The 26814-nt window shown below is 41.7% G+C and overlaps 2 protein-coding genes across 2 annotated transcripts; both read left to right on the top strand.

The window, feature by feature from the left end:
- Nucleotides 1–49: 49 nt before the first annotated feature.
- LOC120043347 (interferon-induced protein 44-like) lies at nt 50–2577 on the top strand. The gene is made up of 5 exons (XM_038987975.1): nt 50–156; nt 324–476; nt 571–742; nt 886–986; nt 1546–2577. Exons 2-5 carry the CDS (start codon nt 390–392, stop codon nt 1732–1734), a joined length of 549 nt encoding a protein of 182 aa, XP_038843903.1. The 5' UTR covers nt 50–156; nt 324–389; the 3' UTR covers nt 1735–2577.
- On the top strand, nt 1612–26814 carry LOC120043337 (interferon-induced protein 44-like). Its single transcript, XM_038987966.1, has 8 exons — nt 1612–1726; nt 6399–6501; nt 18747–18780; nt 20313–20514; nt 25056–25208; nt 25352–25523; nt 25817–25917; nt 26341–26814. The coding sequence occupies exons 2-8, from the start codon at nt 6432–6434 to the stop codon at nt 26569–26571; spliced, it is 963 nt and encodes a 320-aa protein (XP_038843894.1). The 5' UTR covers nt 1612–1726; nt 6399–6431; the 3' UTR covers nt 26572–26814.

Here is a 26814-nt window from a genome sequence, read left to right as displayed (position 1 = left end):
AACCCTGATATTAAGAGTATCCGAGTCTTGCTCCATGGACCAGTCGGAGCGGGCAAGTCCAGCCTTATCAACTTCATCAACAGTGTCTTTCAGGGTCACATTACCAGCATCGCACTAGCTGACAGTGCTATTGCAGGTGAAAGCTTCACAATAAAAGTAAATTATTTACCAAGTGTTATATGAAACCCATTTATTGAATCCACAACATATTACCACAAATGCCTGTGAACTATTCTGAATTATTACTGCAAACTCAAATTGCAATGCTTTCAAATCTGCATTCTGTGTATAATTCATGAGAAATGCCACATCCTATTTTACAGTACCAAACCCACAAAATTGAAACAGGGAAACATGGAATCTACTACCCCATCGTCTTCAATGATGTCATGGGTCTGGAGGAAAGCAGTGGCAAAGGTGTGCATAAGGATGACATCATCAACGCCCTAAAGGGCCATGTAAAAGAGGGCCACAAGGTAACGTGAATAAAGTAAAACACAATATCACCAAGGAATCTCTGTTTCAGTCAGTATTGATTAAAACACATTTTTATTCCTCATCCTTGGCTAGTTTAATCCAATGTCACCATTATCAGAAGAGGATCCTGGCTACATAAAGATCCCCAGTTCAGAAGACAGAGTTCACTGTCTAGTCAGTGTCATGCCAGCTGATAAAATGGCTTTCTTGAGAGAAAGTATAATCCAGAAGATGAGGGACATCAGACTAGCTGCCACCGATATGGGTAAGAGGGCAAAATGTTGTTTAGTAGTACTTGTTGGCTATACAAACTAATAGTATGATAGGTGTACTATGTCTGAGTATGAACATCATTGCATTGCCTAGAGAGAAAAAGGACTGCTGGATTAAATCAGTTTGCTCTGGCAGGGATTCCCCAAATGGTTATTCTCACCAGAGTGGATGAAGCCTGTCCATCAGTAAGGAAAGACGTGAAGAACATCTATCTGAGCAAGTACATAAAGGAGAAGGTGAGCAAAAAAAAAATGCTTCTATACTAGAATTCTTTATTATAAGACAATCAGCCATAGACACACACATATAGATAGGCTACTGTCACGCCGGTATAAAGGATTTGGAGACAGGTGCAGGAATACATAATAGTTTTTTTTAATATACCCAAAACAAACACGTATACATAACACTGGGATGTACCCAAACAAAAGAGCCAGGGTAAACCTCGTAGAACGACATGGGACGAGACCCGTAATACACGCAGCACAAAACACGCAGCACAAAGCTGAACCAACGCATAGTTACTCACACAACCAACGGACATGGGAACAATAACCAACAAGACAATGGTGAACAGAGGGCACATATATACAATTACTAATCAGGGGGAAATAGGAAACAGGTGTGCGTAATTAGACAGTCTGGGGTTGGTGGTAATGAACCAGTTCAGTGAAGCCTAGAAGGCCGGTGACGTCGAACTCCGGAACTGGTGAACAGAATGAGCAGCAGTACCGGGGGGATCCATGACAGCTACAGCTCATTCCATTGCATTCCAACTGTATTCTTTCATTGCAGATGGAGCAGTGCAGTGCCAAACTGGGAGTACCAGTGAACTGCATACTGCCTGTGAAGAACTACCATGAGGAAATTGACTTGAATGAAGACATGGATGTGCTGCTATTGAGAGCACTGAGGCAGATGGTGGACTTTGCAGATGACTTCATCAAAAATATCCCTCTCAAAATAACCCCAAAAGGTAACTGAGGATGCATGTATATTAGGGCTGACCCCATTTAGTCGACTGGTCTATTAATTGGTCGATAGGCTATTGGTCGTCGAATTGTTAAGTCCAGCAGTTGCAAAAACATTTTTTATGGCATGTCTTGATTGACGCCTGTCTCAGTGGACTAATCTATTGCGGAGGCCGCTGGGATGTCACACCAGTAGTACATTTACCGTTAATTCCCAGAATTTCTAATCTACAATGTTTGTTTGGTGACCATAATTTCTGTTAATGTATTCAATATATTATTATTAGTCTTTTACAGTTCTCATTGTGGAGTGGACACATTATTTGTCATAAAATAGGCCTACCTGATTACGTCTTATTCCTTGTACAAATAGCCTACAGCTGTGTCTGTCCAGAGCTCACTGGTGCCGGAAACTCTGAGGGTCCAGAATATTTCATACAATGTTTTTATTTGTTGGCTTTAATTATTTTGCATAATTGGTAAAGGCAATAGAAGTTACTAAAAGATTTGAATAATTTAGATTTAGATATCATTTTTATTAATCACATGACAATGATTGAGATATGACGACTTTATTATAAAATAAATGAAACTGTTCCACGAAAATGTGCATATTAAAATCCTAACTGGCACGCAGATCGGTAGAAATGGTAAGATGAACAGGTACTCCAATTGGAAAAGGTTGCCGACCCCCTGGTGTAGCATATTACCGACAACGGAGCATAATGGCAGGATCTGCAAAGGCCAGCAGCAGTGGGAGGAGGTGGTTCGGGAACAGGTTTTCACTTTGTAACACAATAAAATGTGAAGAAATCCAAGGGGTATGATTACTTTTGCAAGGCACTGTATATAAATCATTGTCTCAGACGATTGGTTTTGTTTGGTTTTGTTTGGTTTTGGAGAGATGTCCCCCTCTCACAATGCTCTTTTAATAAATCATATTTAGTAAATCTCTAACTTCTCAGTTAGAGACCTCAGACATCTCGAATCTGTGCTTCCTGTTCACATGAACATGGAGTCAAGTAACAGAAATAAATATTAGAAGATAAATCTTGATGAAGGTCATTAGACTGAAACCTGGATTAAACAGGACCAATTTATGGAATTGTTTTCCCCCCTCATCAATCTACACACAATACCCCATAATGACAAAACAAAAACAGGTTTTTCGAAATTTGTGCTTATTTATATATATTTTTTACTGAAATATTACATTTTTCTAAAGTATTCAGACCCTTTACTCAGTACTTTGTTGAAGCACCTTTGGCAGCGATTACAGCGTCGCGTTCTTGGGTATGACGCTACAAGCTTGGCACACCTGTATTTGGGGAGTTTCTCCCATTCTTCTCTGCAGATCCTCTCAAGCTCAGTCAGGTTGGATGGGGAGCGTTGCTGCACAGTTATTTTCAGGTCTCTCCAGCGATGTTCGATCAGGTTTAAGTCCGGGTTCTGGCTGGGCCACTCAAGGACATTTAGAGACTTGTCCCAAAGCCCCTCCTGCGTTGTCTTCGCTGTGTGTTTAGTGTAGTTGTCCTGTTGGAAGATGAACCTTCGCCACATTCTGAGGTCCTGAGAGTTCTGTAGCAGGTTTTCATCAAAGATCTCTCTGTACTTTGCTCCGTTTATGCTTTCGTTAAAAAAATAATCATAAAAATACTCTTTCAAAATGCAATGTTGATTTAGTTATGGATCCATAACGAATTACTATGGGAATAAATATCACTGATTTACAGAAATATTGGAACAAAGTTGTCTAATGAAGGCAAACAGTTTAGAATTCTCCAATCCACTTGTGCTGAAGTCTACTCCCGACCGTCACGTTGTACAGTGCCATATTTTCCATTCCATCCTAACGGAAACCCTGAGAAACACCATAATATTAATCAAATTGGCTTCTCAAATGACTGCCTTGCCTGGTTCACCAACTTCTTCTCAGATAGAGTTCAGTGTGTCAAATCGGAGGGCCTGTTGTCCGGACCTCTGGCAGTCTCTATGGGGGTGCCACATCATTAAATTCTCGGGCCAACTTTTTTCTGTATATATCAATGATGTCGCTCTTGCTGCTGGTGATTCTCTGATCCACCTCTACGCAGACGACACCATTCTGTATACATCTGGCCCTTCTTTAGACACTGTGTTAACAAACCTCCAAACGAGCTTCAACGCCATACAACACTCCTTCCATGGCCTCCATCTGCTTTTAAACGCTAGTAAAACTAAGTGCATGTGTAACGATGTGAAATGGCTAGGTAGTTAGCGGGTGCGCGCTAATAGCGTTTCAATCGGTGATGTCACTGAGACCTTGAAGTAGTTGATCCCCTTGCTCTGCAAGGGCCGTGGCTTTTGTGGAGCGATGTGTAACGATGCTTCGAGGGTGGCTGTTGTCGATGTGTGCAGAGGGTCCCTGGTTCGAGCCCACTTCGGTGATGTCATTTAAAAAATTGCCTCCAACACTCTACTCAACAAATTGGATGTAGTCTATCACAGTGCCATCCGCTTTATCACCAAAGCCCCATATACTACCCACCACTGCGACCTGTATGCTCTCGTTGGCTGGCCCTCACTACATATCCGTCACCAAACCCACTGGCTCCAGGTCATCTATAAGTCTTTGCTAGGTAAAGCCCCGCCTTATCTCAGCTCACTGGTCACCATAGCAACACCCACCCATAACACACGCTCCAGCATGTATATTGCACTGGTCATCCCCAAAGGCAACACTTACTTTGGCCACCTTTTCTTCCAGTTCTCTGCTGCCAATGACTGGAACGAACTGCAAAAATCTCTGAAGCTGGAGTCTTATATCTCCCTCTCTAACTTTAAGCATCAGCTGCCAGAGCAGCTTACCGATCACTGCACCTGTACACAGCCAATCTGTAAATAGCACACCCGACTAGCACATCCTCATTTTATTACTTACCCTCTTGCTCTTTTGCACCCCAGTATCTCTACTTGCACATCATCATCTGCACATCTATCACTCCAGTATTAATGCTAAATTGTAATTATTTTCACCTCAATGGCCTATTTATTGCCTATCTCCCTGCTCTTCTACATTTGCACACACTGTACATAGATCTTTCTATTTTTCTTTTCTTTTGTGTTATTGACTGTTTACATTTCTCCAAAAAGTATGATATTTGTCCCCAGGTACAAAAGTTTATATATCCACAGTAAAACGAGTCCTATATCGACATAACCTGAAAGGCCGCTGAGCAAGAAAGAAGCCACTGCTCCAAAACCGCCATAAAAAAGCCAGACTACGGTTTGCAACTGCACATGGGGACAAAGATCATACTTTTTGGAGAAATGTCCTCTGGTCTGATGAAACAAAAATAGAACTGTTTGGTCATAATGACCATCGTTATGTTTGGTGGAAAAAGGGGGATGCTTGCAAGCCGAAGAACACCATCCCAACCGTGAAGCACGGGGGTGGCAGCATCATGTTGTGGGTGTGCTTTGCTGCAGGAGGGACTATATATAAAGTCCTATGCTTTATATATATTTATATATAAAGCATAGGCATTTGAACAAATATGGAGACATTTGAGAATCCGGTTGACAAGGTACATTTCTGAGCAATTTAAATTGATAGAGTATGAAAAAATCACGACAGCTGTGATGGAAACAGGAAGTTTCGGTACAATTTTATAAATGCAGATATATCACGTGTTCATTCGACATGGTGGAATATTTTTGTGTCAGTAAAATGAATCATGAATTATGCGAGAAATGGCGGTGGAAATGCCTTTATGCGCAAATATTGATATAATAACCATCATATCGAATGGAGTCACGTCACAAGATGATATGGTGTGTGGTCCTCCCACTAAGACTCGGGAAAGCATGCAGTTTATTAGGCTACACATTAAATAAGTAATGATGAACTTCACAGGGTGGTGAACGTGCACATTGAAGTTGATGCTCCATTACAATAAATATTGAGGGTCTTATTCTGGTGACATGATGATCGATGCTCAACTGCCAATTGAGAAATACAAATATTCTTGCTCTTATCTATACTAATCTTATCATGTAGACTAGCCTACCCGCACAGCCTACCTTCAATAGCAACTATTTTACAACCAATATATCTGATATGGGTTTGAGATAAGGAGCGGCACTCGCAGTGATGTGGGCTGGTGTGGATAAAATGTCAGGGCCGAATTCTTGTTCCAGTCCGCCCCTGGACACAGTAAAATGAAAGTGAAATCTAGAATTATGTAGAGCATAGGCATTTGAACAAAGATAGAGACCACAGGTATAACTTTGCTCATTTGAGAATCCGGTTGACAAGGTACGTGGCAGAACTTGGCAAGGTACATTTCTGAGCAATTTAAATTGATAGAGTATGAAATTATATAATTCTTATATAACTTAATTATATGATGTTAATAGACCAATGGTAATAAAACGGCTTTCAATTGTTTTGGAATAGGCTGGTGGACCTGATGCTGTAAATGTACAGAGAACAGATCATAGAGATAATAGAAATATAGGTGTATATATGAGCTATGCATATCCTGATACAGACATTTTTGGTGCTAATGAAAATGAAATAGTGTAATGACAATCCTCCTTTGAAGTTGTAAATCACTCTGGATAAGAGCGTCTGGTAAATCACCAACATTTAAATTATGTTTACATCATTTTTTCTGGAATTTACATTTTATTTAGTAGTTGAGCAGACCTGAATCACTGGACAAAGATATGGGATTCGGTGAATCAAAACAAGCAGCCCCAGCCGCAGCCCCAACCCCAACCCCAGCTCCAAGTAAAGGTAAGATGTGCACGTGTTCAAATGCATGGGGTTAAATTGTGATTTAAAAAAAAAGAGTATGTAAGTGATAATCAACAAGCGGCTTCCATACGTTCTATGGAAAATAATGAACGACGTGGAAGATGTGTTCCACAATGCACTAGCAGAGTGGAACTGACCTTCCACGCAGTTGCATAATTTTTCCAGAGAACGCCTATAGCCTAGGGCAGTCCTTCTCAAATAATGGGGCGGGAGCGATGCCAGGGGGGGCGCGTGTGACCCCGGGGAACATGCTTTTTTTTGGCCGCAGGGAGTAGTTTAGGATATATGAAGTGCAGATAACAAACCCTTAAGAGACACCATGGAAAAATATTTAACAGGGATGAAAAGAAAGGCGGAGAGAGACGGAGATAATGAGACAAACGTAAGTCTCCCGAAAGCTAAGACGAGGAAATATGACGACGCGTATGTAGCGCTTGGCTTCACTGTGACTACGGTGGGAGACGAGGAAAGACCGGTATGTTTACTGTGTCTAAAAATGTTGGCAGCGGATAGCATGAAGCCAAATAAATTAAGGCGTCACTTAAAGACATTACACCCCAATCACGCTGATAAGCCGCTTGAGTTTTTTCAGCGAAAACGTGCCGAATATTGCCAACAATCGTCCCGCTTTGTGAATGCTACTTCAGTAAACCAGCGAGCACTGCTGGCATCATATAAGGTGGCATACCAAATTGCTCAGTGCAAAAACCCCCACTCCATAGCAAAGGAGCTGATACTGCCTGCAGCATTAGACATGGTCTCTGTCATGCTGGATGACGCAAGTGCTGCAAAAATAAAAACTGTGACTTCCTCATTTAGATTTTTTAAAAATCAGCACAAATTGTTTTATTCATTTTTGTTTTATAGGTCAGTGTTTCATATATTGTGCTCCTGAGTTAATGTTGCTGATCAATTTGAATGTATTATTATTTATTGATTTTATTTTATTTTTCAGTATCAAATGGTAAAAAAAAAATTTGTTTAAATAAGCCTTGAATTTTTTTTAAATTTCAGGCAAATTGATGCACTTTAAGTCTTTTCTGTTACAGACTAAAAGACAATGTTAATAAAGTTATTCTTTGTTGTAAGTTGATCTATATTTCTTTCTTGTTTCTTTTTTTGTTTTCTTTAATGGATGATACAATGTTATGCAGAGGTGTACTTATAACAATTTTATAGACAAATGATACTATTTACAGTCGCGGCGGAGAGTTGGGGGGCGCGAAATGTTTACTTCTTCCTAGGGGGGGCGTAACAGAAAATAATTGAGAAGCACTGGCCTAGGGTAACCAGACGTCCCCGTTTTTGGTGGCCTGTCCCCGGCTGGAGCTGTCCCCGGAAATGTCCCCGTTTTTAACTGTGCGTTAAAAACAGACTGCAAATAATATTTTACGTGGCAAGAAAGACCGGGCAGCAGAGCCTACCGGTTGACGTCTCAATCGCGTTTTGCTTGTTTTGTCCAGCAGAGGGGGCTGCTCGCTATATCAGCGTCATTCACGCTTCTAACTCCTTGCTCGCGCTAGTTTTAGAGAAAACTGATGTGGAAAACTCGGCCAGAAGCTAGCAGGTGTGAAGTGAATCCACAACATCACCACAAACGTCTTTTCAAGCCAGGTAAGTTACACTCGTTTGAGATACTAGCTAATGATGTTATAATGTCACAATTTATTATTGTAGTATCTCGGATCTACATCTGTTTATATTAGTTACTATGCTGTTACTAAGCAGTGATGTATTACGACAGTGTTACGTTACTACACCTAATAGGAAATGTACATGCGCACTAGTGTGAGCGGGAACTGTAGAGCACGAGAGGTTTTGACTAAACGGAAAACTAACTGTACTCCCGTCTCCTGCCTGGTTATTTCTCCACAACACAAATATTACAGTGGCGACGAGGTGATTACATTTCTTTAACGGACATTGCTTGAAGGGAAGAATGTTGCGTGAGTAATGAAACTCAAAATAATTATGTAATTCGTCAGTTATTTTTTATTTTCTTTCGCCAGTAAAAAAAAAGGCTAAGCACTGCTAGCAGGTACAGTGTTCAGGAGCTGCCAAGTAGCAAGACTATTGGAGTCCAGAATAGCGACACTGCCCTCTGGTGGTTAAATAAATAAAAAAAACTCATTGAACCCATTGAAATTAGGCGATCTCAGTGGAGAAATATTGTCAAGAAAAAAGAAAAAAAAAAGGAAGAAGGAACGTAACACATTACAAATGAGTGCAGTGAACGAAGTAATTGCAGAAACTTCTGAAGTGAAGAATTAGAGGAAAATTAAGGAATACAAGGAATAAGGAAACTGAACAATTAACCGTGAAAATGGCAACCATTGGTCGAGTACCAGAGTTTGAGGCTACAAAAGAGGATTTTGATTCCTATTTGGAGCATTTTGAGCGTTGGCTGGCTGCAAATGAAATCAAAGATGAAAAGAAAGCAGACGTATTTCTCAGTGTTTTGGGTCCAACTGAGTATGGATTGCTTAAAGGTCTCATTGAACCAATAAAAGCAGTGGAGTTGAACTATGCAGAACTGACTGAAACTCTTTCAAGGCATTTCAAGCCTAAGCCAATTCTCATTGCAGAACGTTTCAGATTTTACCAACGTCACCAGAGTCAAGGGGAAACCGTGGCTGACTACATCCTTGCTTTGAAAGGGCTGGCAAGTACATGTGAGTTTGCACAATTTCTTGATGATGCTCTTCGAGACAAGTTTGTATGTGGTCTCACAGGTGAAGCATATCACAGAAGGCTTCTGTCAGAGAAGGACCTGACCTTTCGGAAAGCCTGTGATATCGCACTTGGACTCGAGCTTGCCCACAGGGATACTATTGAGCTATCGGGATATGCAGAACGTCAGAAAGGTGTTCACAAGGTCAGTGATGCACGTGGTGAAAAAGGCTCACAAAAGTCACACTTTTCTCAGTCCCGTCCTCAAGGTTACACAAGAACAAAGCAGCCCACATCTCAAAGGTCTAAGCCAAGTTGCTACAGATGTGGGGGAGATAATCATCAGCACAGTGAATGTCGATTCCAAAATGTAAAGTGCCACAATTGTGGAAAGGTTGGACATTTACAGAAAGTGTGTAAAGCCTCAAAACGCACAGCAAGAGCGCACAAAGTGTCAGACTCGGCACGAGAAGAGGAAGGTACAACTGAAACAGTATTGGAACTGTTCACAGTGTACACAGCTCAACAACAAAAAGATGGAATCTATCTCAACATGGAGTTAGCGGGAAAACCAGTAAAAATGCAGCTGGACACCGGAGCGTCTGTATCTCTGGTTCCAGAGAGACTCTACAAAGAAAAACTGAAAGAGTGCCCTCTTCAGCCAGCGTCCATCCGCCTTTCTTCATACACTGGTGACACTATTCCTGTGTTAGGGCAGATCCAGGTACCAGTCCGGTATGAGGGGAAGGAGTGGACGCTACCGCTTGTCATTGTTAAAGGAGAAAAATCAGCCTTGCTAGGCAGAAACTGGCTACAAAAGATCAAGTTGAATTGGGGAGAAATCTTCAGTCTGAGAAAGGACAAACCAGTGAGTCAGGCTACACTCACTATCATGCTGGAGAAGCACAAATAACTTTTCAAAGATGGCTACGGCGAAATACAAGACTTCACAGCAAAAGTCAGAGTGCAAGAAGGAACCAAGCCTATCTTTCACAAACCACGTCCAGTTCCCTATGCTCTTAAGGAAGCAGTAGAGAAGGAACTGGACCGCCTACAGAAGAATAACATAATCACGAAAGTAGCGAGGAGCGACTGGGCCGCTCCGATTGTTGTAGTCCCAAAGAAAGATAAGACCGTCAGAATGTGCGGTGACTACAAGGTCACAGTAAATCGCTGCATACTACCAGAGGAATATCCACTACCAAACGCTGAAGATCTGTTTGCCACTCTAGCTGGTGGGAAGGTTTTCAGTAAGCTGGACCTGGCATTCGCTTATCAGCAACTGAAGCTGGATCCGGAGTCAGAACAGTATCTGACCATCAATACACACAAGGGGCTATTCAGATTCAATCGCTTGGCCTACGGAATCTCGACAGCTCCAGCGATATTCCAACACACAATGGATCAGATCTTGGACGGTATAGACAACGTTGTGTGCTTCATGGACGACATCCTCGTGTCAGCACCAACCATTGGAGAGCACCTTGTAGTGCTGGACAAAGTGATGTCAAGACTGGAGAAATACGGAGTGAGAATGAAACGCAGCAAGTGTGAGTTTCTCCAGGACTCAGTGGAGTATCTCGGATACAAGATTGATGCACAAGGCCTGCACCCAACCAACAGCAAGGTGGAAGCAATCGTAAACGCACCAGCACCCACAAATATCTCAGAGCTGAGGTCATTTTTGGGGCTCCTGAACTATTACGGAAAGTTTGTGGCAAACTTGTCCACATTGTTGCATCCGCTTCACCAACTGCTGCAGGCCGATACAAAGTGGAATTGGTCCCCACAATGTGAAGAAGCATTCAAGACTTGCAAACAGCGTCTGCTAAAGAGCAAGTGGCTTGCCCACTACAACACAGAGATGAAGCTGAGACTCGCGTGTGATGCATCTCCATACGGAGTAGGAGCCGTCATCTCACATGTTCTATCGTCAGGTGAAGAACACCCTATTGCATTTGCATCACGGACTCTGTCACCAAGTGAGAAAAATTATGCTCAAATTGAGAAGGAAGCCCTGAGCATAATATTCGGAGTGAAGAAGTTTCACAAATACCTGTACGGAAGGAAGTTCCAACTGCTGACAGATCACAAGCCTCTGTTGGCCATCCTTGGACCAAAATCAGCTATACCAACCCTTGCTGCACTTCGAATGCAACGTTGGGCTCTGATATTGTTAGCCTACGACTACGAGATTGAGTACAGACGATCCAGTGATCACGCAAATGCAGATGCACTATCAAGACTACCATGCAATAGTGACTCCGACAGTGAAGATGATAGAGCAGTCTTCCAGATCTCTCTCATTGACGAACTGCCCATATCTGCTTCAGACATAGCAGAGGAAACAAGGAAAGATCCAGTGCTTTCCGAAGTCTTGGACTTAACATTAGGAGGTTGGCCAACCTTCGTAAATGACGATAACCTTCGTCCATTCATCGACAAGAAAGACCAGTTGTCCACTGATCAAGGATGTGTTCTGTGGGGATCAAGGGTGGTGGTACCTCACAAATTCCAGAGGAGACTGCTATCTGACCTGCATGAGGGACATCCAGGGATCACTCGAATGAAAGCACTCGCTCGCAGTTATCTGTGGTGGCCTGGACTGGATCAGGACATTCAACAGCATGTAGGCCACTGCTCACCTTGTGAAGCTGTTCGCAACAAGCCTGCTGCTGCACCTCTTCATCCATGGTCCTGGGCTGCGAGACCTTGGGAACGCATCCATGTGGATTACGCCGAGATTGACAAGCAACATTTCCTTGTTGTCGTCGATGTCCATTCCAAGTGGATGGAAGTGTTCCCTACTCAACTGACCACAGCTGAGAAGACCATCAATCTTCTCAGACACCTGTTCGCATCCTTTGGACTAGTCAAGGAGCTCGTATCGGACAATGGCCCTCCTTTCACGTCAAACGATTTTGAAATATTTCTCAAGAACAATGGAGTAAGGCACATCCTGTCACCACCTTACCATCCGGCATCAAACGGAGAGAGCCGTGCAAACCTTTAAGAAGGCCTGGACTAGACTCGAGGTTCAGTCTGTGCCCACCCACCAAAGGCTTCCCCGGTTCCTGTTTACTTACCGTAACACACCACACACAGTAACGGAATGTACACCAGCTGAACTGTTTCTGAGACGCCAACCACGTACCCGCCTGACATTGTTGAAACCAGACTTGTCAAGCACTGTGGCAAAGCACCAGCTACAGCAGAAGAAAGCTCATGACAGACACTCAAAGACTGTCAGAGAATTCAAAGAGGGAGAGAGGGTGATGGTACGTGATTTCAGACACCCCAAGAGCCTGTGGAACTCAGGTGTGATCTTGCAACGCAAAGGACCTTTGACTTACCAAGTCCAAATTGGTCATCGCCAGGTCAACGTTCATGTGGATCATCTGCTACGGTCCAACGCCCCAGCAGAGACACGCCGAGAGAACAATAACGACCCCCAGGACTATTCTCCTGACTGTGGACGTACGGGAGAGACAGAGCCTGACCTTCCACCCGATCCTGGCCCACCACCGGAAGCCCAGGAGGAGCGGAGATATCCTATTCGACAGCGAAGTGCACCTCAAAAGCTTGACCTGTGAGTTGAGCTGGTTAAGGTAACAGACAGTAAAACAAACAAACACTTTAATATGTCCTAGATAAAAGGAAAGAAAAAGGACATTACCTGGGTTAGTTATTAGGACACAAATTCCATCTTCGGGGCAGAATAATCCCCTGGATTTGTGCTGGGCTCTGAAAAGTCTGCTTCAACCCAGTAGTTGAAAAATGTTAAGAATGCATTGTTCAGATATTGCATTAGTAGTTCCCTAACATATGTACCTTGTTCTCTGGGAGTTAAACACTATGGGGGAGGAGTGTAGTATCTGGGATCTACATCTGTTTATATTAGTTACTATGCTGTTACTAAGCAGTGATGTATTACGACAGTGTTACGTTACTACACCTAATAGGAAATGTACATGTGCACTAGTGTGCCCGGGAACTGTAGAGCACGAGAGGTTTTGACTAAACGGAAAACTAACTGTACTCCCGTCTCCTGCCTGGTTATTTCTCCACAACACAAATATTACAATTATATAGATAGATGCTCTGCTTTATAATGTTTTAAATAGGTTATGCTAGCTAACATTAGCTATGTAGACTAAGTTATCTAGCTAGGTTAGCCAGCTACTGTCATGGTAGCTAAGATTATATTAAATTAATGCACAATTAATTATGAGAATATTTATTTGTAGATTACAATTTTAATGGTTTGGCATTATAAGTAGTGTGAAAATATATTTTGAAATTTTCATGGATAACAGTAGCATAATGTTTTCTGTTAGAGAGTGGAGAGGAGGAAGACTGGATAGGAAGGAGAGTGAAAGAGAGAGGAGGAAAGGTAAAGATATGATTACAGAGCCTGCCAATTTATTATTCCAAACAATGTTTTTGAGATAAAATACAAAAATGAAGTAAGCAATGGGAATCTGTTAACCAAAGTATTTTATCTAATAGTGTACTATTTATTATTAAAGATTGGAGAAGAAGGAGAAGGAAAAATTAAGGGAGTAAAAAGAGTGAAGCGAGGAGAGGGTGGGAAGGAAAGGAAGACGAGTGGAGAAAGATTGGAGGAGAAGAAAAAGTTAAGAGAGTTAGAAGAGTGACACAAGGAGAGTGAAGAAGAGCAGACAGAGGAGGTACAATGGCTCTTTCCAAGAAACGGAAATGCCATTTTAATGACAACATGATGAGAGAATTTCCATTTATACGCTCAGGTCAAGATGATAGAATGGTTAACTGCACCCTTTGTAATTCCTCTTTTTCAATTGGCAGCGGGGGAAGAACGGCAGTGGTAGAACATCAACAGACAAAAAAGCATAAAGTCTCTCTGATTGCCCGTGTTGGTATGCCCTCTGTCATCACATTCTTCAAGAAGGTAGAGCCTTCCCAAGAAGAATATGATTTAGCTGTGCAGGAGGGTGTCTTTGCATACCACACTATGCGACACAATCATAGTTACAGATCTATGGACTGCACAGCACAACTGACACGAAAGCTTTATGAGCCGAAGTTTACATGTGCTAGGACAAAATGTGAAGCTATAGTGAGTAACGTGTTAGCACCATGGGCAACTACTTTGGTAACACAGGACCTAGACCAGGTTGATTTTGTGTCCCTGTCCATTGATGAGTCCAATCATGGACATGTAAAGCTGCTGCCAATAGTAGTCAGATATTGTAAGATACGGTGGCAACACATCTGTGGAAACAAAACTGCATGATTTTGTTGAATTGAAAGGAGAAACAGCAGAGGAGATTGCAGCTGAGGTCCTGGTTGTCATCCAAAAATGTAACCTGCGAAATAAAGTCGTGGCATTCTCTGCCGACAACACAAATACCAACTTTGGAGGACTGAATAGGCTGGGGAGGGTCAATGTCCATACCAAAGTTAAAAATGCTCTGCAGCGGGAGGTGATTGGCTTAGGTTGTCCTGCCCACATCATTCATAACACGGCCAGAACAGCTTTGGATATGATTCCCCTTGATGTTGAGTACCTGCTCACAAAGATATTTGGATATTTGGATATTTTCACCATCAGGGTAGAAAGACTGAAGAGCTTTTGTGAGTTTGTTGTCCAGGAGTACCATACAATTTTAGGACACAGCAGTGTTCGCTGGCTGTCCATGCTCCCTGCTCTAGAAAGAGTGCTGAAAAGATATGTGCCATTGAAATCCTTTTTTCTTTCTGAAGACAAATGCCCTGTTGTCCTGCGAACAATGTTCGAATATCCACTGACTGAACTTTGGCTGGCCTTTGTCCATGGAAACTTGACCGTATTCAGTGACACGATCAAGATGCTTGAAGGCTAGGACCGCTGTGCTGTGGAGTCAGCTGCAATTCTGAGAAACATTGAGGCAAAATTGACTGCAAGACGTGATGACTTGATTCCAGTTTTGGTCAGAGGACTTCTGAGAGAGCTAGAGGGAAATGGAGCAATGTCTAAAGAGAGCTTTCTCAAAACATCCCAATCATTCTTCACTACGGCTGTGAACTACTTGCCAGCATGGGGAAAGCACACAGATAATCTAGAAGATTTACATTGTCTCCTTTTAAAAATGCAACCTCAGCGTGAAGAGATCCAGAAGGCAGCAGCCACACTGCAGGAAAAATGCCCCAATGTGACCATTAATGAGGATGCATTGTTTGACAAGGTTAATGGCCTGCAAGAGTTCCTAAAGGGGGGATCGCTTGAAGAATGGAAAACATCTGAGACACCGCTTAGTCAGAGATGGAGCACGGTGGTTACCCACTTCAAAGAGAACAACATCTCACACACTAACCTGGCTAGATTAGCATCTGTTGTCATGTGCTTACCTGGAAGTAATGCACCAGTCGAGAGAGTGTTCTCCCAAATGAATGATATATGGACAGCAGCAAGAAATAGGTTCACTGTTCCTACCATCAAGGCCATGCTTATTGTGAAGACCAACTTCAACCTCCCCTGCCAGGAGTTCATGGAGAATCTGGCCAAAGACTGAGCAATCCTGAAGAAACATTCTTCTGAAAAATATACAGATTAGGTTGGTATAAGTATATTATGTAGTTACCAATCTCATCAGCATCTTATTTCTTTATTATGTTGTTAAGTATTTCACATATACTGTTGTCTGTTTTTTCAATTTTGCTCATGTTCTCTTCTGCTCTTATTCTACCCAGACTACCAGGACCACTGAATGGCTGTTCAGATTGGACAGTTCTGTCTTGTCTGTAGTGTTTCTGTAATATAGTTGTTTTCTCTATCACAGTGTGCCTGTTAGACTAAATACATGAAACCGGAATTCTCCCCCTTTTTTATTTCATAGATAATAACATTGGATATGTTAATGGTATATTGACCGCCAAACTGGAAATGTCCCCGGTTTTAATTTCAGAAATCTGGTCACCTTACTATAGCCCCGAGTTGATTATCACTTTTAAACCATGGCTATAATTTAACACATTTGCAACTAGAAATGTGTTCATTTGCAGGTAGAAACTTACGAGTCTGTTTGTTTGGTTACGATGGAAACTACTGTAGCTATCTAGAAAGCTTGCTAGCTACTTGAGTGGATGTTGAACATATTTCTAGCTAGCAAGTTGTCTAGTTAGTTACAGTAGTTGCCGTGGTAACCAAACAAGCAGACTTGCTAGTTTAGCTAACCAAACTATCAGTCCTAGCTTGCTGAAAATATTATTCAACAATACCTATACTGTTTTCAATTCGATGTTTGCTTTCTAAAGCAGCTCAAACAAAATGTAAAAATTAACTATAGCCATTGAATTCTACCGTGCAAATTCGAACTTGTGTTATAGGGAATTATAAACTGGGTGGTTCGAGCCATGGTATATCAGACCATATACCACGGGTATGACAAAACATTTAGTTTTACTGCTCTAATTATGTTGGTAACCAGTTTATAACAGCAATGAGGATCATCGGGGGTTTGTGATATATGGCCAATATACCACAGCTAATGGCTGTGTCCAGGCACTACGCATTGTGTCGTACGTAAGAACAGCCCTTAGCCGTGGTATATTGGCCATATACCACACCTCCTCGGGCATTATTGCTTAAATAATGCATGCTCTAGAATGCCCTTCAAGCCAATCAGAAAGGAGTATTCAACAAGTATAATATGGTATAATGGTATAATATGATATTTCAAGTTGATGAAATGGGAACAATAACAACAATACAGAGAATATAAATATATATCAATAATGTGACTACAGTTGAAGTCGGAAGTTTACATACACTTAGGTTGGAGTCATTAAAACTCGTTTGTCAACCACTCTACAAATTTCTTATTAACAAAATATAGTTTTGGCAAGTCGTTTAGGACATCTACTTTGTGCATGACACAATAACTGTTTCCAACAATTGTTTACAGACAGATTATTTCACTTATAATTCCAGTGGGTCAGAAGTTTACATACACTAAGTTGACTGTGCTTTAAACAGCTTGGAAAATTCCAGAAAATGATGTCATGGCTTAGAAGCTTCTGATAGGCTAATTGACATCATTTGAGTCAATTGGAGGTGTACCTGTGGATGTATTTCAAGGCCTACCTTCAAACTCAGTGCCTCTTTGCTTGACATTATGGGGAAATCAAAAGAAATCAGCCAAGACCTCAGAAAAATAATTGTAGACCTCCACAAGTCTGGTTCATCCTTGGGAGCAATTTCCAAATGCCTGAAGGTACCACGTTCATCTGTACAAACAATAGTACGCAAGTATAAACACCATGGGACTATGCAGCCGTCATACAGCTCAGGAAGGAGACGCATTCTGTCTCCTAGAGCTGAACGTACTTTGGTGCGAAAAGTGCAAATCAATCCCAGAACAACAGCAAAGGACTTTGTGAAGATGCTGGAGGAAATGGGTACAAAAGTATCTATATCCACAGTAAAACGAGTCCTATATCGACATAACCTGAAAGGACGCTCAGCAAGGACCACTGCTCCAAAACGCCATAAAAAAGCGTGACTACGGTTTGCAACTGCACATGGGGACAAAGATCGTACTTTTTGGAGAAATGTCCTCTGGTCTGATATAACAAAAATATAACTGTTTGGCCATAATGACCATCGTTATGTTTGGAGGAAAAAGGTGGAGGCTTGCATGCCGTAGAACACCATCCCAACCGAGAAGCACAGGGCTGGCAGCATCATGTTGTGGGGGTGCTTTGCTACAGGAGGGAGTGGTGCACTTCACAAAATAGATGGCATCATGAGGCAGAAAAATTACGTGGATATATTGAAGCAAATCTCAAGACATCAGTCAGGAAGTTCAAGCTTGGTCGCAAATGGTTCTTCCAAATGGACAATGACCCCAAGCATACTTCCAAAGTTGTGGCAAAATGGCTTAAGGACAACAAAGTCAAGGTATTGGAGTGGCCATCACAAAGCCCTGACCTCAATCCCATAGACAATTTGTTGGCAGAACTGAAAAAGCGTGTGCGAGCAAGAGGCCTACAAACCTGACTCAGTTACACCAGCTCTGTCAGGAGGAATGGGCCAGAATTCACCCAACTTATTGTGGGAAGCTTGTGGAAGGCTACCCGAAACGTTTGACCCAAGTTAAACAATTTAATGCAATGCTACCAACTACTAATTGAGTGTATGTAAACTTCTGACCCACTGGGAATGTGATGAAAGAAATTAAAGCTGAAATAAATCATTCTCTCTACTATTGTTCTGACATTTCACATTCTTAAAATAAAGTGGTGATCCTAACTGGCCTAAGACAGGGTATTTTTACTGGGATTAAATGTCAGGGATTGTGAAAAACTGAGTTTAAATGTATTTGGCTAACTTGTATGTAAACGTCCGACTTCAACTGTATATTGTGTATATTGGATGCGTATTGGGGCCTTGGAACAAAAAAAACCTCCCATTCTATGATTGTCCCACCTGGGGTTTTTACATTGCTATGAAATTTAATTTGTGGGTGATGGGTGATGTAAGATGTATGTTGCTCCTACTGTATATCAAAGTATGCACTCAATGTATTTTTCAGTTTTTGACAAACCATGGAGGGACGCACATTGGAAGTAAGTTCTGAATAATCAATCCCTTTTGTGATTTTGAGTTTCTAAGCTTTTAGAGTTTATATAAAGATGAAGTTAGTTGTTTAATTTCTTAAAGGGCAATCCACCACTTTTCAACCTCATGTTTATTATCTCCAGCACCATACCAGTCTACTTGTGAAAACACCGCATTTCTATGTTCTGTAGTTAAATATGTAAGAAAAAAAGCTGAGATATTTCGAATGCTATAAGATTCGCAGTGATGCGGGGAGCAGGAAAATGCTCTCTGGCTGGAAACTCTTTGCAGGTTTTGAAAATGACTGTTTTTTACAAAAAGTGCAATGTGAACAGTGCACTTTTTAGGACCTTTCTTCATATCTTTTTAAATACAGAACATAGAAATTAGCCATTTTCATATAGACATTGGTATGGTGCTGAAGATAACTAATATGAGGTTGAAAAGTGGTGGAATTGCCCTTTTAGTTGCCAGCAGCATACAAACCTGTATCTCACTGCTGGCTTGCTTCTGAAGCTAAGCAGGGTCGGCCCTGGATGGGAGACCAGATGCTGCTGGAAGTGGTGTGGGAGGTCCAGCAGCGGGCTCTCTACCCTCTAGTCTATGGAGATCCCAATGCCCCAGGACAGTGAAGGGGACATTACCCTGCATACGGTGCTGTCTTTTGGATGGGACTTTAAAATGGGTCTCCTGAATCTCTGTGGTCACTAAAGATCCCATGGCACTTGTTAATGCTGGTGTCCTGGCTAAATTCCCTATCTGGCCCTCATACCATCATGGCCATCTAATCATCCACAGGTTCCAATTGGCTTGTTCATCCCCTCTCTTCCCCAGGTTGTTGATGTAAAATAGAATATGTTCTCAGTCATCTTACCTGGTAAAACAAGGGCCAATAAGTTTGTTTTTTAGTGATAAACCTTTATGGCCAATGTCGATTAGGGAGCGATGCTTCGCCTAGCCACGCTAATTTTGTCCTGAGTGGTTTGCCATTTGAGTGCTAGCAAGCCTACAGCATGCTAGGTCACAGGAGGTTGGTGGCGCCTTAATTGGGGAGAACGGGCTTGTGGTAATGGCTGGAACGGAATAGGTGGAATGGTATCAAATACATCAAACATGGTTTCCATGTGTTTGATGCTATTCCATTTGCTCCGTTCCAGCAATTATTATGAGCCGTACACCCCTCAGCAGCCTCCATTGTGCTAGGTAATGCTAGGTATCAACAGCCAATCATCATCACCTGACATTGCCTCTAGTGGACATAGGTCACTTACTGCATAATGGCCAAAGTTGTTGAGGTATTTTGACTTGAGATCCACACGTGCAACTTACTTAGACTTTCATGTTAATCAGTCATTGATGTCAATGGGAGACTTATGTGATCATTTTATCTCACAATAGACTACCGCCCTTCATCAATTTTGTAGCCCAGTATATACATTTTAAAAGTGAAAAAGGCCATTTGTATAAGTCAAAAAGTTATTTCCCATATACTGTAACATTACATTGCAATCAGGACACTGAACTTGTTTTTCTCTGACAGTGGAAGAGATCAGTTGTTGGAGGACCTGAGGGCATATGTTCCACGTAATCCTGACATAGAACATGTTAGGATTTTGCTAGATGGACCAGTCGGAGTGGGCAAATCCAGCTTCATCAACTCCATCAACAATGTCTTACAGAATAAAATGACAATGAAAGCCCAGGTTGATTCTGCTAATGCTGATAGAAGCTTCACCACAAAAGTAAGTCCGTGTCCAGATTATTTGTAGCCTAGACCTACTGCTTACTAAAAGTATATACTATGTATTAACCATTCTACATACTACATAGAACATACTATTTAGTAAAAATGTATGCAGTATACAGTATATATAACACATCATCTAATGCACTAAAGTGTTGTTTCACGACATTTGTTCATTTCAGTACAGCCCGTCGTCCTTATCTGATCATCAGCTGTTGTCAAACACACTGGTCTGAAAAGACGATTTGCTTCCTTATTAATGCGCATCAAATTCATTCTAGTACACAAAAAGCAGAAATTAGTCTGACATCCTGGCTTTTGTGGGGGGTGGCAGGTAGCTTAGTGATTAGAGTGTTGGACTAGTAACCGAAAGGTTGCAAGATCTAATCCCCGAGCTGACAAGGTAAAAATCTGTCGTTCTGCCCATGAACAAGGCAGTTAACCCGTCATTGAAAATAAGAATATTTTTTTGTTAACTGACTTGCCTAGTTAAATACATTTTTTTAAGTATACTCAATTTCGTAATTTCACAGACTACAAAATGTTCAAATGTTATTGCATACCCCAAAAGCCTAAATTTAGTAAGCAAGGACAAGTATTTGGTCACAGCCTAAGTCATTTTGCACATATTATACAAGTTCAGGGTAGCAAACATAGACAGAGTACATGATCGCAACCAGGGTGTTGTAGTTTCATATTATATTCCTTTGGACTTAAAGTGGAACTGACAGCGTTTTAACTACTTTTCAGATATGAAACAGACAATCATCATATCAGTAAAAAAGATCAAATTCCCAGTTTACGCTACAAAACCAACTTTATAAGAGGTTTTAAAAATAGGTTCTATTTGAAATCAAAATTCAAAATGTAACTAAGGCTGGCAATGTCAATACAATTAAACTAGCAAGGGCAATGATCAGTCATACTGTGGCTAATAGGCTAGCTTATCTATTTCTGTAGCTATTTATTTAGCAAGCTAAAAACACGGAGCCTAACGTTAGCTATCTGGCTATCTGGCTAGCTTCTGGTAGGATGTCATCAGGGTTGCCATGTCTGCGGTTTTCTCTGGCAAATTGGGCTACTTTGAAAATGTTGCAGGTGAAAATATATTGCGGGTTATTGGGCTACTTTTGTCCAAGAGATTTCAAGATCCACTGTCCAACTTTCATCACTCAAATTCTCCTGTCGGATTTATTTTAGGGATTCATTTTAATTTAATTTTAATTGAACCTTTATTTAACTAGGCAAGTTAGTTAAGAACAAATTCTTATTTACAATGACGGCCTACCAAAAGGAAAAAAGTGGGCGGCCTGGGATTAAAAATTAAAAATAAATACAATATAAGTATAGGACAAAACATACATCACAACAAGATAGACAACACAACACTACATAAAGAGAGACCCACAATCATAGAAGTCAAACGAGTTAAGTCGACATCCATTAATGGAAAATCATCTTGCAAGTTTAATAAGGGCAAATTATCTTTTGTCTTGCAACATATTCAAACTACTTATTTCCTTCATTACGTCATGTTAGAACGCAATAATTATTGTTTTGATAGAAAACCTAATTTAGCTTCTTATGTCGATATTCCTTCTTAATAATTTACTCGACAACGTTATGAAAAAAGGGTTTAGGACAGTTTTTAGGCCTTTTGGGCAGGTTTTGAGTGTTCATTGTGCTAGACAGTTTCGCTAGACATGGCAACCCTGCATGTCATTGGAGGAGTAGGTGAGGGGCCAACTTCCCCCCTATATATTTTTTCTGTGGCTACAGCTAGAGATGCAGTTAGCTAGCAAGAAAAGTGAATCACTTTGCTAGCTAGCTATGCTGAACTTGAACGACCGTTATCCACAGTTAGCATATATCTTAGTTGTCAATGAAATGTATTTGGCATCGATCAAATGGGAGGGCAGGCAGGCAAGTTTGCTACAGCTAGAGATGCAGTTAGCTAGCAAGAAATGTGAATCACTTTGCTAGCTAGTTATGCTGAACTTGAATAACTGTTATCCACAGTTAGCATATCTCTTAGTTGTCAATGAAATGTATTTGGCGTCGATCAAATGGGAGGGCATAAGACTCCTTGAACATGTGTCTGTTGTCTGTTCTTTTGCCCATCTTAATCTTTTCTTTTTATTAGCCAGTCTGAGATATGGCTTTTTTTCTTTGCAACTCTGCCTAGAAGGCCAGCATTCCGGAGTCGCCTCTTCACTGTTGACGTTGAGACTGGTGTTTTGCGGGTACTATTTAATGAAGCTGCCAGTTGAGGACTTGTGAGGCGTCTGTTTCTCAAACTAGACACTCTAATGTACTTGTCCTCTTGCTCAATTGTGCACCAGGGCCTCCCACTCCTCTTTCTATTCTGGTTAGTGCCAGTTTGCGCTGTTCTGTGAAGGGAGTAGTACACAGCGTTGTATGAGATCTTCAGTTTCTTGCAGGTGGCCCTGCAAATAGTCTGGGTAGCCATTTGACTAGGGGTTCAAGGAGTCTTATGGCTTAGGGGTAGAAGCTGTTTAGAAGCCTCTTGGACCTAGACTTGGTGCTCTGGTACTGCTTGCCGTGCGGTAGCAGAGAGAACAGTCTATGACTAGGGTGGCTGGAGTCTGACAATTTTTAGGGCCTTCCTCTGACACCGCCTGGTATAGAGGTCCTGGGTGGCAGGAAGCTTGGCCCCAGTGATGTACTGGGCCGTTCGCACTACCCTCTGTAGTGCCTTACGGTCGGAGGCCGAGCAGTTGCCATACCAGGTGGTGATGCAACCAGTCAGGATGCTCTCGATGGTGCAGCCGTAGAACCTCTTCACAACTGTCTTGGTGTGCTTGGACCATATTAGTTTGTTGGTGATGTGGACAACAAGGAAATTGAAGCTCTCAACCTGCTCCACTGCAGCCCCGTCGATGAGAATGGGGGCGATGAGAATGGGGGCGTGCTCGGTCCTCTTTTTCCTGTAGTCCACAATCATCTCCTTTGTCTTGATCACGTTGAGGGAGAGGTTGTTATTCTGGCACCACACGGCCAGGTCTCTGACCTCCTCCCTATAGGCTGTCTCCTCGTTGTCGGTGATCAGGCCCACCACTGTTGTGTCATCGGCAAATGTAATGATGGTGTTGCCTGGCCGTGCAGTTCACTCATGCCTGGCCGTGCAGTCATGAGTGAACAGGGAGTACAGGAGGGGACTGAGCACACACCCGTGAGGGGCTCCTGTGTTGAGGTTCAGCGTGACGGATGTGTTGTTACCTACCCTTACCATCTGGAGGCGGCCCGTCAGGAAGTCCAGGATCCAGTTGCAGAGGGAGGTGTTTAGTCCCAGGGTCCTTAGCTTATTGATGAGCTTTGAGGGCACTATGGTGTTGAACGCTGAGCTGTACTCAATGAATAGCATTCTCACATAGGTGTTCCTTTTGTCCAGGTGGGAAAGGGCAGTGTGGAGTGCATTGGAGATCGCATCATCTGTAGATCTGTTGGAGCGGTATACAAATTGGAGTGGGTCTAGGGTGTCCGGGAGGATGCTATTGATGTGAGCCATGACCAGCCATTCAAGGCACTTCATGGCTACAGACGTGAGTGGTCGGTAGTCATTTAGGCAGGTTACCTTAGTGTTCTTGGGCACAGGGACTATGGTGGTCTGCTTAAAACATGTTGGTATTACAGACTCGGACAGGGAGAGGTTGAAAATGTCAGTGAAGACACTTGCCAGCAGGCAGGCAAGTTTCCATTCAGTTGTCAAAATGTGGGTTCGGACAAGCATGCATTGGCAGTCAAGATGCAGAAGGGCAAGCAGGCTACTATTCCCTATCGTTTATCAGTTCAATTTTGACAGCCAACTACAAGCTGAAAAAGTTTGAGAGGGTTTATCTACTCCCAAATGTAACAGGACTCCTGTGGTATTTACAAATTTGCAGAAATCCATTCAGGTGTATTTTGTGGCATTTGGTGAATGTTTTCGAATGATCTAAAGTCACGCTAACACATGATGGCAAATGGCTTATGTGCATATAGGCCTACTGTTGCTCTGACTGGCTATGGTTCACCGGTCTGTGTAGAGTTCGGTCTTGGACAAGACAGATGTTTTATTTACTTCAGTGACTATTAATTGTCCAAACGCACGGCCGCTTTCCTACTCTGTTGCTATAGAATTTTCACAAAAGCCTTACTCTACGTAATTCCCAAACATTCTATGAAAGTATGTGAAAATTTCCACATTTAAGTGCTCGCTTGTCAGAAAATGTTAAAGGCAGATGTTACTAAGATTTCATGTTGCTAAAATGCTGTCAGTTCCACTTTAATATAAACATTTTGTTTTTCTTGAAGAGAGATTATGATATTGGTTGCAGGGTTGGGGTCAATTCCATTTAAATTCCAGTCAATTCAGAAAGTAAACCAAATTCCAGTTAAACAATTTTCTCATTGAAAAGCATTGACAAATGTTAATCGCAATTTCAGTGTATATCTTGAATTGAAACAGATTTGACCACAACCCTGATTGGTTGGAGACATGAGTGGCAAAAATTCATGCACTTTTCTCTCTCATTTCAGTACAAAACACACAAAATTGAGAATCGAAAAACTGGATCCTATTACCCGTTTGTCTTCAATGATGTAATGGGATTTGAGCAAAAGAGTGGCAAAGGAGTGCATGAAGATGACCTCATCAAAGCACTGACAGGACATGTGGAAGAGGGTCACAAGGTAAAGTATCTCTAACAACAGCACTGCATGCTCATTACTATGTGAAATAGATTTTGTGAAGGAATTATTAAATACCTGCCATTGTTTATATGCTGGAACTCAATATGAAGTCTTGTTTTTGTACTTTGTCTCATTCTGTCTAGTTCAATCCGAGTTATTCATTGACCGAGGGCGATTTGGGCTACAATAAGTCCCCCAGTCCAAGTGACAGAACCCACTGCCTGGTCAGTCTGATTCCAGCAGATAAGATTACTGTCATGGATGATGATGTCATCAAGAAGATGAGGGCCATTAGAGTAGTGGCCAGTGAATTGGGTAAGTGGAGAAAGAAATTATTGAGCACTATTACTGTAGTCACTGATATAAGATAAAATATATACTGTAGCGACGCTGGTTTATAAGTGTGGTAATCGACTATGCCACTTGAGCATGCTTTTGTGGCACAGTCAATGGCACTCTGGCCTTCGCGCCAGAAGGTTTGGGGTTCGAGTCACACTCCTTGCCTATTTCATTACAATACTTTATTGTCCTTTGTGCACACAAATGGTCTGTAAGCAATGGGTCAGTCACAGTACACATAGGCAAATACTTATTAGACTCTTTTTCAGGTATTCCCCAAATGGTCATCCTCACCAGGGTTGATATGGCTTGTCCATTGGTGAAAGAAGGGTTGAGAGCTATGTATCTAAGCAAGTATATCAAGGAGACGGTGAGACACTTTCTTGAACTTAATAGGGTCATAATATTCCAGTGCAGTATTTTACAACTTTTTCTAACAGGCACCTGCATGCCCCTACCACTCCAATTAGCTAGTGGTGGTATGAGTTAACTGAAGCTTGTAGTGGCTGTTTAAAGAGAACCAATGGATTACAGTTTCTCCTGGCTCATAAACTACTTAGGTTGAGGAAACATCTACCATTAAGTTGTAAAATACTGAACTTCCCCTTTAAATCACATTGTATGGTGAGCTCAAATGTACATGACTTCATTATTTGATCTCAAATTCGAATGACAATAGATTCCAGCAACAACAAAAACAATTACATCCCTATTCAAACATTGACAACACAGTCCAAATACTTTTGGAAGGCACATGTGTGTATATTAACCTCATTTTATGTTTTTGTTGAAGATGGAGAAATGCAGTATGAGGCTGGGTGTCCCAGTGAACTGCATCTTTCCTGTGAGGAACTACCATGAGGAGATCGACTTGGACAAAGACATGGATGTGCTGCTATTGAGAGCACTGAAGCAGATGGTCGACTTTGGAGACGATTTCCTAAAGGAGATGGAACAATCTCAAACAAAACTTGTGCCTAAGCTATCGACACCATCTGTGTACAGCATGCCCGCCATAGTATAACATGTATTGTGGTCTCAGCCATAGTTAAAAATGGCAAAAACAGCTCCCCATTGATATAGTGTGATAGAATGAAATGCCTAAATAATAATACAGCATCAATATGCTATTAATTTATCTAAATGTTGAAAATACGATCTGTGTTCTCTATTGATGTCTGTTTTGATCTGAGTTTGATTGATTATACATAGAAATTCCTAGAGGTGCATGTTCACATGTTTTGTGAAAAGACTTATTACAAGTGAC

The sequence above is a fragment of the Salvelinus namaycush genome, chromosome 3, assembly GCF_016432855.1.
Source record: "Salvelinus namaycush isolate Seneca chromosome 3, SaNama_1.0, whole genome shotgun sequence".
In the NCBI taxonomy this organism is placed as follows: domain Eukaryota; kingdom Metazoa; phylum Chordata; class Actinopteri; order Salmoniformes; family Salmonidae; genus Salvelinus; species Salvelinus namaycush.
This window is presented reverse-complemented; position numbering and strand designations above follow the sequence as displayed.

Excerpts from the sequence above, each read along its gene's own strand:
- LOC120043347 (XM_038987975.1), top strand. The coding sequence starts at position 390 with ATGGGTCTGGAGGAAAGCAGTGGCAAAGGTGTGCATAAGGATGACATC. Across the intron at positions 477-570 it reads ATGTAAAAGAGGGCCACAAG|TTTAATCCAATGTCACCATT; the intron begins GTAACGTGAATA and ends ATCCTTGGCTAG. Across the intron at positions 743-885 it reads ACTAGCTGCCACCGATATGG|GGATTCCCCAAATGGTTATT; the intron begins GTAAGAGGGCAA and ends TTGCTCTGGCAG.
- LOC120043337 (XM_038987966.1), top strand. The coding sequence starts at position 6,432 with ATGGGATTCGGTGAATCAAAACAAGCAGCCCCAGCCGCAGCCCCAACC. Across the intron at positions 25,524-25,816 it reads AGTAGTGGCCAGTGAATTGG|GTATTCCCCAAATGGTCATC; the intron begins GTAAGTGGAGAA and ends ACTCTTTTTCAG. Across the intron at positions 25,918-26,340 it reads GCAAGTATATCAAGGAGACG|ATGGAGAAATGCAGTATGAG; the intron begins GTGAGACACTTT and ends TTTTTGTTGAAG.